Source organism: Necator americanus, chromosome I (genome assembly GCF_031761385.1).
Source record: "Necator americanus strain Aroian chromosome I, whole genome shotgun sequence".
Classification (NCBI taxonomy): domain Eukaryota; kingdom Metazoa; phylum Nematoda; class Chromadorea; order Rhabditida; family Ancylostomatidae; genus Necator; species Necator americanus.
The window spans coordinates 6,512,343-6,527,768 of record NC_087371.1 but is presented as its reverse complement, the minus strand read 5'-3'; the positions used below and the strand labels follow the sequence as shown (position 1 = coordinate 6,527,768).

The 15,426-nt window shown below is 40.6% G+C and overlaps 1 protein-coding gene across 2 annotated transcripts; it reads right to left on the bottom strand.

Annotated features, from left to right (window-relative positions):
• Positions 1-907: 907 nt before the first annotated feature.
• Positions 908-15,066, bottom strand: RB195_004721 (uncharacterized protein; the record flags this gene model as incomplete). 2 transcript variants are annotated; one of them, XM_064182689.1, is made up of 15 exons in its annotated part: positions 908-1,004; positions 1,119-1,207; positions 2,471-2,578; positions 3,152-3,304; positions 4,707-4,782; positions 4,854-4,974; positions 5,036-5,148; positions 5,215-6,867; positions 8,673-8,707; positions 8,767-9,598; positions 11,462-11,508; positions 11,907-11,950; positions 12,036-12,081; positions 12,220-12,312; positions 14,998-15,066. In XM_064182689.1, 15 exons carry the CDS (start codon positions 15,064-15,066, stop codon positions 908-910), a joined length of 3,576 nt encoding a protein of 1,191 aa, XP_064033956.1. The 2 variants fall into 2 exon arrangements, with proteins under 2 accessions (XP_064033956.1, XP_064033957.1); XM_064182690.1 differs by lacking the exon at positions 14,998-15,066 and adding an exon at positions 12,549-12,575.
• Positions 15,067-15,426: the final 360 nt, after the last annotated feature.

Genomic DNA, 15,426 nt, shown 5'->3' with positions numbered 1-15,426 from the left:
AAAATGAACCGCAAGGGTGAGTGTTCGTTGATAACGCGGGAGCTCGCGCCATATCTCGGATGACTCTTCCAATCCGAATGAGACATTTAAACCATTCGCTCTCGTGATCGATCGGTCAGCGGTCCGTGCAAGGCGTCTCCGATCTAAGTTGAGCATTCAGTGTAGTCACTAATTTGGTGATTGAAAAAGTAGGGAAGGAGTTTATCAGCTCAGCTGTGGAGCGATTTGGTCGTTTAAATTGTAAATTGAATTGTCCATTTAAGGCACTGAAGAAGACGCCGAAACGTGAGCCAATACTTAACTTTACTTAACAACCTCGTGTATAGCTTATCAAAATCAATACGGCATCCGACTATCCTAGGTGTAGGTTTCAATGAACCTATACTAGGATAGTATAGGTTCATTGAAACCTATACTGAAAATCGAACATTTAAATTTATTCTGTTTTCGTCATTTGTGTTTGTGTGTAACAAAATCCTAGAAAGCAGTGATTTTGTAAATTTTGACTTATAACATCGAAAAGGTTTTGTCTAAGCTGACAGTTTTTTATCACTAGTAATCTGTTAAGCTGCGGTTTGAACTTGGTTTCATTTTCAGTTCAAGAGGGTCTGTTATGCATATGTGCGTTGCGGTGACTTTTTTGATTTGGCAAAATTTTTGCAAAAGATAAGACTATGAGGGATCACGAATATGTTCAAATGAATATCGATGTTAATTTTACGGAGTCCATCTAATCCTAGTTACTTCTTTAGGCTCTTCTTAAGCATCCAATCCATCTCAAAAGTTCTCAGTGTTTTGACCAACCGATAGCAAATGAATGAAATACAATTTCAGTGTCTCTGCTAAAATATTCAAACTTTTTATTATTAGATGTACTTTTCTGTTGACATGCTTTGAAATACTTCGCTCAGGTTGTTGAGGGGCATAGATCATCAATGCAATGTGCACCACATCCAAAACATGAATTCACTGTTTGATAGATCTTCTGGTCAATGATTCGCCCTCTGTAATGCATTGACTGAATGAGTATTAAAAAGAAAAGAAAATACACAACATTCTCATTCACATGCATTTCTGTGGATTGAAAGAGAGAAGAATACCGATACAAAGCAACTTACGGGGGAGAATATTTACACGCAATAACTCTTCTCTTATTTGGACAAGTGGCGATTGCACATCCAATCCTTTTTGATTGACCCCATGCCATCTTAAGCAAATCGATACAATCAAATGGAACAAATGATAAAAACAAAAACTGCATCGAAAAGAGAACAGCAAAACTACATACACTTCGATAAGCTGACATGATATACATCGAACGTGCGCCAAACGCATTCAAGAGCACTGTCAAGATGCCCCCCGTCACTCGCTATTGAATGCGTCTAGCGACGAGTGCAGGTGTTTTTTTTTCTGCTATAAAGGATTTTAACCCCTTGACGACAATGCACGTTTTTGCGTGTCTGGCACGTGGGACAGGCACGTTTTAGGGCACTGTGCAGCCGCGGCTCAACGTTGAGCTGCGGTGTCCCACGGTTACCACTTTTTTCTATGTGCAAATTCTTGCCTTTTTACATAATTTATCTTGTATTTGTTGCTAATCGCGTTGTTATAGAACTTTTTTGTCTTCATTCATTCTGCTTACATACAGTTAAGTGAGTTTTAGTAGCCAAAGATGGAGGAATCTGAGTTAGACGATTTAGAGAACAGTTTTAAGAGACTGCTAGATGAATCCGATGAAGAAACTTCTGAAAATGGATCTATCTATAATGATGCGTTAGTGCTACTTGCGGATAAGGAGTAAGATTCGAAAAGTAATGAGAGATTGTTGGTGTCAGATAGTGAGAGCGAACAGACGAATGATTAAGCGATGCAGAAACTCATTATGACTGAAAATTTTCACATCAATTTGGTCCACATGATCAATCACGTAGCTGTCACAACCCAACCGATTTTTACGAGCTATATTTGGACACGGAAGTGTTGTCAGTAATTGTGGAAGAAACGACTAAACAGAGCAAGAGAAAGAATCCTAAATTTAATGACACATATTCCGCTGAGATCAAAAACTTTATTGGATTGTTTGTAGTGATTGGAAAAGCCAATTTTGCATTGGATATTTCTAAAGAATGCACAAAAAGTGTGATTTGCAACTAACGCTTGAATTTGTTTCTTGTTTTCAAAAGATAGATACCTTTTTCCATGCCCATGTTGTGTGTGATATTATTTGAAGATGATAAACCAATTAAACACAAAAAACTTTTAAAAAATTGGAAAGTCACGGAAAATAACCGTTGGAAACCGCACGGCTCAACGTTGAGCCGCATTGAGCCCACGCGACCAAAAAAGAGCGCTCGTCGTAGAGCTGTGCTGTCGTCAAAGGGTTAATGCCAATAAATGCATTACATTCAAATGGATAAGTAGAAGTAGTCTCTGCAATTGCGAAGAAATGTAGAAAAAATAAAGGGATTACATTTATCCATGCGAAAATTCCATCCCGCTTATTGTGAAGATATTTATGATAAACGACTTGATTGTTTATTTCCCCATATCTATGTTCGTCCCACCACTTCTTTGTTGCCTGTAATAAGAAAGGGGACTGGAAACGAAATCATTACATATAACTCGGACACCGTGTGAACAAACTGATCGTTTAAATCTGACTTTTTTCAACCTCACACATTTAGCAATGTAGGTAGTAGTTTATGTCAAAACGGCATGTCGGGGCAGTTGTGTGGGCGGTGCAATGATCGAAATGGGACCTTTCTACGCTACACCCCGCGGCTTCGCTCGCGGCCGCTTGTACAATTGCATTAAGCTTCAGTTCGTTTTATGTCGACTACATTCGCGAAAATTATTAATACCTCAAATTGGATTTTTGAGCTTTTTTTTTGGCTTATAGACCCTTTTCATTGGGACAGTGCCGACTTCAATGCATCAACTGCCAGATCAGCTAAGATAGGAAACAGTTCAATAATGAGATTCATGATAAGCTATCATCAACATTATACTACTTATTCATATTGTAGAATAGTTCGAGTATATCTTTTCCTCCTCGATGTGCAAACTTTTTTGATCTCCTCGTATGAAAGTATATACTCATCAGTGAGGATCATAACTTTTGTTATTTCTCCATATGAATTCTAATATTTACCATTAGCACATAGTCCGCAATGTTTCGGCAATCGTCATGGAAACCAAGCAGGTTCACATCAAGTGAGTATCGTCTTTCAGCTTTTATACGGTCATCATCTGGGCATAATATTGCTTCTGCGTATGCATCTTTTTCCAGTTTGCAATCGTATGTCTGAACAAACGAATTGCTCGAACGTTGCCAAAATAAACCTAACACAGAGCATTATGTTTACTCTTTAGTTAGCTATGAAGGTTCTTCTACAAACAAAATGAGAGGACTTTTAGAGTGAAAACTATGTGCTTCTTCTGTTTAAGTGTAATTTTACATGATATACAAAGTCGCTGTCGTGAAAACTGCGTTGAAAATTGAATCTAGGGATGTTTGCTTGTGTGTCTAGAACTTGATTGCCAACATCTCAGAATAAGTGGAATGCAAATGTTTACATCATGAACAGACGAATGGAAGAAAATGCACGAACACGAGCCGGCGTGACACGTTACATCTGCGACAGAGGCGAACAGTGCCCTCTTGGCTCTGAACTATACGTTTTGAAGAACTACAGGTCACAGTCTAGAAAAAGATGCCGAGCATCGGTTTGGTTCTTTGAAAGGATGGTCACCATATTTCCCCATATTTTTCCATCTATTTCACCCTTAAAGGCATCACCCTACGAATCTGAAGTGATTTCAGGTGGAGTATTCGTATACGGGATCGTAGATTATGGAGAGAAAGGTGATTCCGTCCATTTCTTCCTAATTGCCGAAAAAAAAACGGCCCGGAAGATGCGGCGCGTGCAAAAAGCTGGCGCTCGAATCTCCAGTCGAACTCATTGTAGAAAATAGCGTGCCGAAACGCTCGAAGTCGTATCTTCCGGGCCGTTTTTTTGCGGCAATTAGGAAGAAATGGAAGGAATCACCCTTCTCTCCATAATCTACGATCCCGTATACGAATACTCAACCTGAAAATCGTACCTCCTCAGATTCGTTGGGTGATGGCTTTAACAAGGCTTTGTACTTGGAAATCTAGGTTATCATTAGAGTCATTATGAGAAGACTGTTGACTTCTGCTGCGTTTACTAAAAGAAACAACTTAGTGGTCAGTAGCGTTGTAATTCGAGCTGTGTTCGACTGATTATTGACGATTATTCGCAGTTTATTCGCTCACAAAAATTCGGCCAGTGGAATAAAATGCTTTCGAAAATAGTGGATATATGAAACAGTGCCTGCACGCAAAACTCCATAACAGTGTTGTTTTTCTCCTTCGAAAAAAGTATGTGCTTTTCCTTCTTTTAAAGTCACAAAGAAAGAGGTCATGTTAGCGTTTTTCCTCATTTTTATTTTCTTGCAGGTGTGTAATATTTTGTGGAGAATTTCTAAGAACTCATTCGCAAGCAACATCAGCTCAATTCAATTTTAAATTTACACAAGTATGAATGTTGGGCGCGGCAATGACTTTTTTCACAGGTTCCTGAAAGTGGTTGTGTGAACCACGTAGATCAGTTGTGATCGCTCGGTCATTTGTCAAGTGAATTAAAGTTCACATAGTTTGAAAATCAAATAGTAAAGACTATTACCAGTTGGTACAGAGTTCCTACTTTGAATTTACCATTACGCATCCCATTTCTAACTTCTCCTTTTGCCAGCTGACTTCTTAGAAAGAGAATATTAGAAATCAAATCACTGAAGACCACATCAGCATTTGAGCAACGTTTGTAATTCACCTGTAGTTGTTGTGAATCGAAGTCACCTGATTTCTAGCATTATCATTCATCCCCCGACCACCATCACACTTTCCAGGCATAGTAACAGATGTGTCGACCACACAACCATTTGAATCTACTGCTGAAATCATTACTGCTGCTGCAGATTAATAGGTGTGTTTTCGAAATAAAAATAAACATACATGGAGTGTGAGGAAGTGAAGAGTCTATGCACTCCGAGTTTACGCACCTAGTGTTCGGGTAGGTACAGTCACTATCGGAAGTGCATCCCTTTGAGCAAACGTGGTTGATGCACCTAGTGTTCGGATAGGCACAGTCACTATCGGAACTGCATCTCTTTGAGCAAACGTGGTTGATGCACCTAGTGTTCGGATAGGTACAATCACTATCGGAAGTGCAACTTTGGCCTGCTGCTTCACAACGAGATCTGATGCAAATCAAGTCCGGCCTAAATGGACAGTCGTCATCATTTCGACATTCCTGTCCTACCTTTATGCATTTTCCATTTATACAAGTTGTGTGTGGAAAATGTGGACAGTCGCGATCCATCGTGCATTTTCCTCCGATTCGATAACAGCCTTTATTCAAACATACCATCGATGATGGACATTCGCTATCCCTATCGCAGTATTGACCTTCTCTAACACAAACTGATTTGATACAAATTGTATCAGGTCTGTAAGGACAATCCTCGTCTTTATAACATTTTTGATTAACTTTCACACATTTCGACTTCAAGCAAACCATCATCGGAAAATATCTACAGTCACGATCGACTACACAGCCCTGTTCAGCTCTGACGCACCGTGAATCGATGCAAACCGTCTGCGGATAGGAAGGGCATTCTGTGTCTTCAGTACAAGACTGTCCAAGCTGTACGCACTCACTATTCAAGCAAAACTCATCTGGATATTTTGCACAGTCATTGTCTCTTATGCAGCTTTGTCTGCCTGCTGAACACTTCGAGTTTATGCACCTAGTGTTTGGGTAGGTACAGTCGCTATCGGATGTGCATCCTTTTGAGCAAACGTGGTTGACACACCTGACGTGTGGTGTAAACGGGCAGTCAGCATCGACTCGACAGTATTGACCGATTTTTTGGCATTGAGAGTCGATGCAAGATGTTTCTGGATAATCTCTGCAATCTTTGTCGATTCTGCATGCGGGGATCTTGATACATTTAGATTTTATGCAGTATGTAAGTGGATAATCCGGGCACATTGAGTCCTCATGGCAAGGTTGTCCCACTCTAACGCATTTTGATCGCAGACAAACAGTTTCCGGATTATGAGGGCAATCTGAGTCAATTCTACATGATTGTCCTGTTTTGATGCATTGGTTCTCGATACAGTAAATCATTGGATCGAGAGGGCAGTCTGAATCAATGCGACATTGTCCGAGCTTCTGACACTGCGAGCGAATGCAAAATGATCCCGTGTAGTCGCTACAATCGACGTCGTTCTTGCACGCAATAGCTTTGACACATCTCGATTCGAGGCATATCGTTTCGGGAAAATATGGGCAATCCTTGCTTACCACGCAAGATTGTGATAACTTGATGCAGCGAGAGTTGATACAGTAGGATCCCTTAAGCGGACAATCATTATCGGATTGGCAAGAATGAGATGATTCTCTGCACGTGTTCCGAATGCATTCCATATGAGAAGGACAATCGAGATCATTTGTACATTTGCGTGTGACACATCTGAAGTTCTTACAATCAGTATATGGATTCAGAGGGCAATCCGCATTTGTACGACATTCTTTCTGAAGTTTCATGCATTGAGAATTGATGCACTTCGTTTCTGGATAAAATGGGCATTCTTCATCGACGCTGCACATCTGCTGTATCGTCATACATCGAGAATGCACGCATTGTGATAAAGGGTAACCAGAGCAATCATTGTCTCTTGAGCAGGGTTCACCTTCTGTCACACAGAAACCTTCCACGCATTTTATTTCACGAGAAGGAGAGCAATCTTCATCCACAGAGCAACGCCTTCCAGGAAAAACTCTGAAATGGCTGGGAGTTCTCAATGTCTCGTTGCAACTGTACTATAAAAATATTAGGTGAAGTAAAACGTCCTGAGCGTTTTTTCGTATTATTTCGGCGATGAAATTAACATATCTAGGATTAACCAATTCAGATCAAATAGGAATCGTTTCGTTTTTGCTTGATAACTTTTTTTCCATTTCGATGGCATTTTGATGATCTCGCAATTGAAGAAGTTATCGTCCTTTCTGGCAAAAAGCTCGACCACCTCGCTTTCGCAAGTCTCTCTCTCTTGAATCCAAATTTGTACCATCAAGAAAATTCTGCATAAGCTCGAAAAGGAGGCAGTCGCTTGATGCCAGATCTTGATTAATGTCGGGTGGGACGGAACCGAACATCCAAGCTTTCAGAGCTTTTAACGTGTTAAAGATGGGTGCGGCCTGGCGACTTCTCGATGAAACACAGCACCCTTCCTGTTGGCTATTTCCGGCCGCTTCTGATGGATCGCCTGCTTTAGTCTGGTCAACTACTTACAGTCTGCATTGCATTTGCTCCGACAGAAGGAGGTCATAGTGGATAGTTCCCTTCCAATCCTACCAAACACACAGAAAAATCTTTCCAGCCGTTAGTTTGGGCTTAGCGATCGTTTGGGCCAGTTTACCGCGATTGGAGCACAAGTAGTTTCGAATTGGTTCTCATAATGTCACATTGAAATTGCAACTTGAAGTAGTATGATCCATATAGTTGATATTGCTGACTAAGGACATCTAGAAAAAAAAACGCTCGGTATGTTTTACCTCTCCTAGTATGAAGCAGAACTGTGCTGAGACTTTAAGGGAAAATCCTGGGAACTTCCACCTGTCATTTTGAGATCTCGTGAACTTTCAGGTCTTTGTTTCAAAATGTGCGATAAATCAAATGAAATTTCTGATACTACAAAGTAACTCTGCATTTCGTAAAAGCTAACTAGTCAGTCTTTACAATCGATCTTTTCCAGGGGCAGAGTAGGTTAATAGTATGGATAATTCAAGCTTAGAGAACTAGAGCTATTCTATAAAGCATAAAGGATAAAGTTTCTGGCGTTAATCAATCCGCTTGGGATGCGCCCCCATGTTCACTTCAATTCAGAATCGTTTGAGGTTTACGAACGTGTATCTGACCTATACAATGACTTGTGGTGGCTAGCCGATGTGTCAAGTCAGTGCTTTTATCCTCCCAGACAAGTCTGGTACCAATTTATCGACCCCGGAGGGATGAAAGGCTTGGTGAGCACTGGGGCGGATTCGAACCTCCGATAGATCGTGCAAGAAGCGAAACCTCTAACCGCTACACCACACCCGTCCCAGAGCTATTTCTATTTATAGAATAGCTTTATTAGAGCTATTATATAAATAGAAATAATTCTTCCATGTTTGTTCGATCAATTCGTGCAGTACTCTGCTTACTCTTTCAGCACTCTGCTCCTTACAGCAAAAATCGCTCACAATTCCTATCCGAAGATAGTGTACTCTATCAAAACGTAGTATCTATCTAATTAGCGAGATTTTTTCAACACACAATATTGTTGAATCTGGTGAGTGAAGTAAAAACAAAGTGGGTGATGTTTGATATAGAAAACACCAACGTCAAGCATTTGACTGTCGGAGTATGTAAAGAAAAGAAAAGATACTCACAAGATAAATTAACTCGTATTGATAATGCGATTTATAATTGAGATCATGACAGTATTACTTATAATTATCTGACAAAATTGTCGACCAAAAGTTTTGTCAGCACTACAAACTCGGTTGCAGTGTTGTTCAAAATCAAATGAATTATTGACTTACTGGTTAGGGGTGATCCTGGTAATGTTGAAGATTATCTAAATACTGCGAATTGTATAAGGTATGAAACTCACAGGCAAAATGAAAATCTATTTACCTGAGAGCTAAATTGGTCCTTGTTCACACACTTTCGATTTACACATCTCGTATTTTTACCAGGACAATCTGCATCCACACTGCACGCCCGTACATGTTTAACACAACTGCCCCCGATGCAGTACGAAGATGGAAGGAAGTCGCAGTCGGAATCAGTACGGCATAAGTGTTCCAACTTTAGGCAAATTGATCTTATGCAGTATGTTTGAGAATCGTCACCACAATCGGCATCGCTTTTGCAAGTTTTGACACATTCCGAATTTAAGCAGCGAAGATGTGAAGGACAATCGTTATCTCTCGTGCAGGATTCTTTATTTCCTAGTCCCATGTTCATGTCATGATCTGATCGAAGTTGGCACCGCGAATTATGACATTTCGTGAGATCTCTGTACGGGCAGTCCTCGTCGGCAGCACAAGTGTGATACAACCACCTGCATCTATAGTGTATGCAAAATGTATGTTCCCGGTAGTAGCAGTCAGAATGCTGTCGACATGATCGAGTCACCTTCACGCACTTGTAGCCAAGACATTCTGTATCTGGATATCTAAGACAATCGTTGTCTGTGGAGCATTGCACTGATTTTACGCACAGTGATTCGAGGCAGTACACACCCTCGAGGTGGTATGGGCAGTCCTCATTATCTCTACATGATTGTCCTAGCTGCACACAGCGCGACTCTACGCAATATACCTGGTTTCGAACAGGACAATCTTGATCGCTATCACATCGGCTACCAAGCTGCATGCAATATTTTCCGATGCAGCGAGCTCCTGGAAACATAGAGCACTCTTCGTCCGACCTGCAGTACCGATTCGAAGGCAAGAGATAGATGCTGAAACAAGTTTACACTTTGAAATACTATGAAAACTGCGGCAACGAAATTAATGCGGAGAACGGATGTAAGGTTGGCTCTATAACGCACAGTCTTTGACGACAATAGCAATTCTGAGCAGGATGATCGTACCTATCTTTGTGATTGCTCAGTAATCATTACTTACTAAGGTTGGAATCCACATCCCTAAAAAGGATCGCCACTTCCAGCGATAGCAGATAGTGGAAGCTGAACATAAAATCGGAGCACATGTTCTAGTCTTGAAAGCATATCTATCATTTAAAATAAGCTTTTCTTGTTGATAATTGACAATTCAAGCACACCCTTATTCTTCAGATTTGAACGAAACTTAAAAACTGTTAAGTTGAGTTGTTTGCTGAAAAAAACGAGAATATCAGCTTTTACAAGGTTGGGAACCTATTTTGTTACGCGCGCACTTCCTTTACATTTTCATAGTTTCTCATAGTCATACTTTGGTGATCATTCGTCAATGAATTCAACGTGAGTGTCCATCTCACTTTTTCAACATTCTGAGAGAGTTACAAACACTCGGGACCTAAAGGTGAAGGGCTGAAACTCATGCAACAATTCAACAGTGGATTTGAGGGCAGTGAAAAGATTAAACGCGCTTTTGGTTCAGGAAATGATTAAGATATCGGAACATACTCTGATGGGACGAGGTCTAGGCAATATGGTAAATAGGGACTGTCAACCCAGGACCCCAAGCGGCGGGTGGACAAAGCCGCATGCGGGCGCACGATGTCGCAGGGGGTAAACGGCTACATGTCTCGGTATCTCGTATTGTGGCTATTCACTAGCGGAGCTGCAGCGTGAAGAATTTGGCGTTCACCGTCTGGTCGTCGGTCAACAGCTACCACCACTTATTCTTTTCTCGTAAGTCTCGAGGGAGCAGCAGAGAAGAAGGATGTTGATTCCTATGCGGCTGCCGGCCGCAGATCCACGAGGGAGTCAACTATTGCTCTTATAGAGAACCCAGCTCTTGCCTTCCGTTACGATGTCCTTCAGGAACTCCGATTAGCGCGGGCAACTTAACGGTAGCTTACAGCATATAGGTGAACTTTTATGGTGCTAATAGGTGCGCCAGAATTGTACAACCATTGCTCGCGTCGTGCCGTTCGAAAACTTCTCGAAGAGGTTGTAAATATCGTCGTCTGCTTTGGCACGCTGATGTTCCGCGTGTGGAAAGTCATCGACAGAGAAATTTCCCCCGTCGAAGCGGTGGAACTGGTTGCTGACGGTGTCCTTGGTAGTATCCTCCTCCCTCAACGCCTCATTGGTGTTGACAGTCGCCTAACGTGCCGTACGGCGTTACATATTCTCGAAGAAGAAGACCACAAGAGATAGCGTTGATCCATTTGCTTTCGAAGGTTGACACAACTGAGACATGGCGGTTTTATGTGACTGCTTTGAGATTTCAATTTTTTTGCAGTGTAAAAAAAATATGTAGTCAAGCTAGAAACATTAAACTGTAGAGAATGTAAAGCACATCCAAGTCAGAAAAATTATTCTCCTCATAACTTTGCTCACTTTTTGTTAAAAGCCGTATAGTACTTGCTTACTATTCCGTTTTTCTGTTCGAGTGTGTTCAACGTTTTTGCGGTCTTTTGTGTCAGATCGAAAAAGTTAACATTAAGGAGTTAAGGACAGCAGATTAACAACGGTGAAAATTTTAGAACATTCATCTTTTTAGAAGAAATTGCCGGTGAGCCTATTAAACCTTAAGCTCATAAAATAATGGTGTATCTATAAGAGGCGTCCTGTAATAAAATAATGTTCATGATCTGAATATTCCCTTAGAAGGAATTATGACATGGTGAGGGTGAATAATTATGAACGACTTACACTCCAATGGTTTCGGGAGAAACGGGGTCAATAATACCGGGAAAAACCTGAAACAGAATTCTGAGTAACTGTGTTCCGCGTATTTTGCAAAATTAAGTTGTCTCACGTAGCACTTAATCGGCTTATGCACTCAAACCTGAAATGTGCTAACACGCGAAGCAGGTTCCGGCGCAGAATTGTAGTTTTAAATAAATGCGTGATGGATTTTGCAGAAGTAGCAAAAACAAACGGAATGAAAAATAGAGGAACATAAGCAAAGCACTTTTTGCATGAGTTCTGGTGTTTAAATTTGCATGCTTTGAGATGTGCTTCTCAGACGAATACGAACGCTTGTGCGTATGACTTCATCATGCTCCAAAAACGGCTTCAGATTTGCTAAAATTGCCTTTATCTATTATTTTGGTGATATAGAATTTATAGAAAAAGTAAATGGATTTTAACTCACATCATATGTAACTTTCACGTGACCACTCTGTTGAATAGCAGAAACTGAATGAGTTATTCTTTCAAGAACAGAAAACATTTGTGTGACTATGAGAAGTTATACATGAATGGTAACGGCTAGAAAACATACCTTCATAGGAAATAGTAAGTAACACCACCGTCCACAAATAATAAGCCTGCAATTAAACTCCACAAAACTGTTTAGGAACATCAAAAGTTGTTATAATCTTCGGCTTTTCGAAAAATCAGCTTTAACTTTTAATTTCAAAAAAAAAACATGTTGGTTTGTAATTTAAGTAATTGGAGTTCCATACCAGTATCATAGCCAATGGTTGTAGTCCTTTCCGACTAGAGACTCCGAAGTATTTTTGTAAAAATGTGGACAAGTGAAAAGTGAATTGAGAGGCCTGCAAAACATTTTTTGCAACTCTGCGAACAAAGGTCCAGCAATGAAAGAAAATCCGAAGTACTTTCATCATTTCAGAAGAAAACAGAATCCAATATTACCCTATAGAAGTGATAATTTTTGAGTTTAACGCTGAGTGACATTGGGGAACGGTAAAGAGGGTCCCGGCGGATTCTCCGCGAATGTCTCCGAGGCATAACGTGCCCAGTGGATATGCCGGCGGACAAGCGAACGTACCTCGACGGTCACGCTCCAGTCGTTCATGAAGACGCAGACAACCGTATTAGATGTTCTTCTAGCCACAGAGACGCAGAAAACTGCGCAGTTACAAGGAAATATGCAAAGAAGAGTGGTCTGAGCTGTCGAAATTACCGAATAAGTCGAAGAATAATAGTGTTAGATAGAAGTACATGGGATTTGTATGGTGTTCTAATAAAGAAAGGGAATATGTTTGCCTTTATATCTCCTTCAGAAAGTCTAGAAATCTTACGAAATTTGAACTCTTTCTCTTCCCGTAAGTTCCAAGAAGTCAGGGATGCAGAAGTTCAGGAATAAATTAGGCTAGGAAAACTTGGGAGTTACAAGATAACGAGATAATTCTCATTACCGTTACTTTTGAGAGCTGGAATATTTCGTTTCAAAGAAAATTTTTATGCACTTAATTTGAAGCTATCAGATACATCCTTATCTCATATTTCACGTAAGGATTTCTCTTGCTTCTGGTACGATTACAAAATTGAGATCACCTCACGTCACAAAATTGCCGTGAATGTGTCTGATTCTCAAAGACAATTTAGTATATAGTGAATTATGTCCTAGCCGTTGATGCAGCGTATGATTAGCGGTAGGTAAGCAGAGTCAGTCATTTAGGTGCCAACAAAAGTGAATCTCTTTAGGACACGCGCCATCGCTAATTGCCCTGACGAGGCATGACCGGGGCATGCTGGAAATTCCGCCGGGGCCCTCTTTACACGCACCCAAAATAATATCACACAAGTGAAAAAGATGAACTACGATATCAAAAAACTGGTCCGAAAAATAAGAACTATTGTTCCTATCAGCACAAGTCTGCTAATGAACATAGATCCTTTCAGCAGCTTAAAACTAGGATCGGAGGTCTATGGCTGATGAGGTACGGATCAGTGCAAGTAAATAATCTTCTTTGTTTATGATCTGAATCAAACCGTAAAGAAGAAGTCGAGTTTTTTTCTGCAGTGACTTCAAAACAGAGAAAGACTTCTATAACGTTGCACATACACAGAAACTAATCGAAAGAATGGTCATAACGGAACACCTGAAGAATTTCTCATTAAAATATCTATTCTACAATCTGATTAAGCGAGTGACACAGGCTGTGTTGAAGAGAGTCTTAAGTTTATCCATGGAAACTCAAAATTTTAAAATCCCTTCTTTCTATGCAGTGCGTGAAACTCACTGATAGCTTCATGAAATCAAAACAGTCGAGAATTCTGCCTGACTGTTCTTGGTGTTGTTGGGAAAATTCATTAAAAAAATTGGCTAATTTGGCTAAAGCATGAAGTTGTCGAATGGGATGGTTTTTTTGTAACTCGGATTTTTAAAAGAGAAATTTGAGACCTTGAGTGTCACAAGAAATCTAAGCGCCAAGACCGATGAAGAGGCAGCGTTGAACTGTGAGAGCCGAACATACATAGTCTTTAACATCAGCCTCATAAGGGCTTTACGAAATTAGAAGTGCACACTAGAAAGACCATAGACTTTAAGGTGAGATTTTCTCATGACGTTTTTAAATAGGAAAATGTGATGCTCTTCGTGACCTAACGCAGACCAACGAGGAAATTGAAAATAAGGACGGATGAGCACGGCTCAAAACTCTTTATTTATATTTCTCCACAACACCAGATGTGCTTATACATCTGACCACGCTAACAAGCAAATATGGAATATAGACATGTAAAATCAAAATAAACGGCTTAAAACTTGGGGAAATGGCTAAGATATTGAAATTCATGTATACGGGATGTGAGAAGCTCCACACCGTCCACATTTTATTGGCAGTAATATACGCAAAAATCGTCAAATCAGCAATTTTTCGCAAGAAGCTGTAGAATTCTCAGATGAAAGACACATCGATTGAACTCGCGAATCAACTCAAAAGTCAAACTACCAATTTTATTTTAACTGGAATCGAATTGATTTTTGTAAACCATATGTATACGTATGCGTGTATACCATACCGTGTCCTCGGAAAGTAATAACATGCTGCAACTAAAGTGCAGAAGTAGCAACCAAGCTGTAATATCATTTCTATACCGTAGATCAGAGATTATGGACATGCAAATTGATACTCTATTGAAAAAAGACTTTTTTTTCACAGAGTATACTGAGCCTAAAATTGGCCCCCTAAGTAAACACCTCGCAGGGAGAGTTCAGCTGGCCGGATGGAGAGATACCATCGACTAAGTACGACTATGGGGCGGGTGTAGTGTAGCGGTTAGAGGTTCCGCTTACATTTGACACATCGGCTAGCCACCGCAAGTCATCGTATAGGCCAGATGCACGTTCGTAAACCTCAAACGATTCTGAATTGAAGTGAACGTGGGGGGTGCATCCCAAGCGGATTGATTAACGCCAGAAACTTTATCCTTTATTCTTTAAGTACGACTAAAGAAGAACTTGGGCAGCGTCGTGGAGAACGCTGAGTTACCTGCGTAGTCGAGTCGAGCGATGGAAGTGGCTTCAGGTCAGTCGTGCACAAGTAAGCCGAAGATGTCATTTCGACTGATGCACTCGCAATCAACTGGCTAAACATTCGGAGAAATAGTAAAGAGCAAAATTGTTTGCTCCACAGTTACTTATTTTGCTCTCCTCTTAGCACGCACTTTCCCACCAGTGTGGTGTAGCTTTGTATTATAGCCGATTATACACGTTCTAGACATAACAGTAAATCGAGTCATGTGTGGACGACCTGTGTTTCCCATGGCGAAGTCCGTGAGGGTCTTAGTTTATGGCATGTTTTTCTCTGGAGCACCACTATGGTCATAGTTCGTAGTCTTTAAATTTCAATTGAAAAAGGGCTCGTCGATTTCCTTGTTATTGTTGTCGCCTGTTATTTGGCTGTTATTCTGCAATCCGT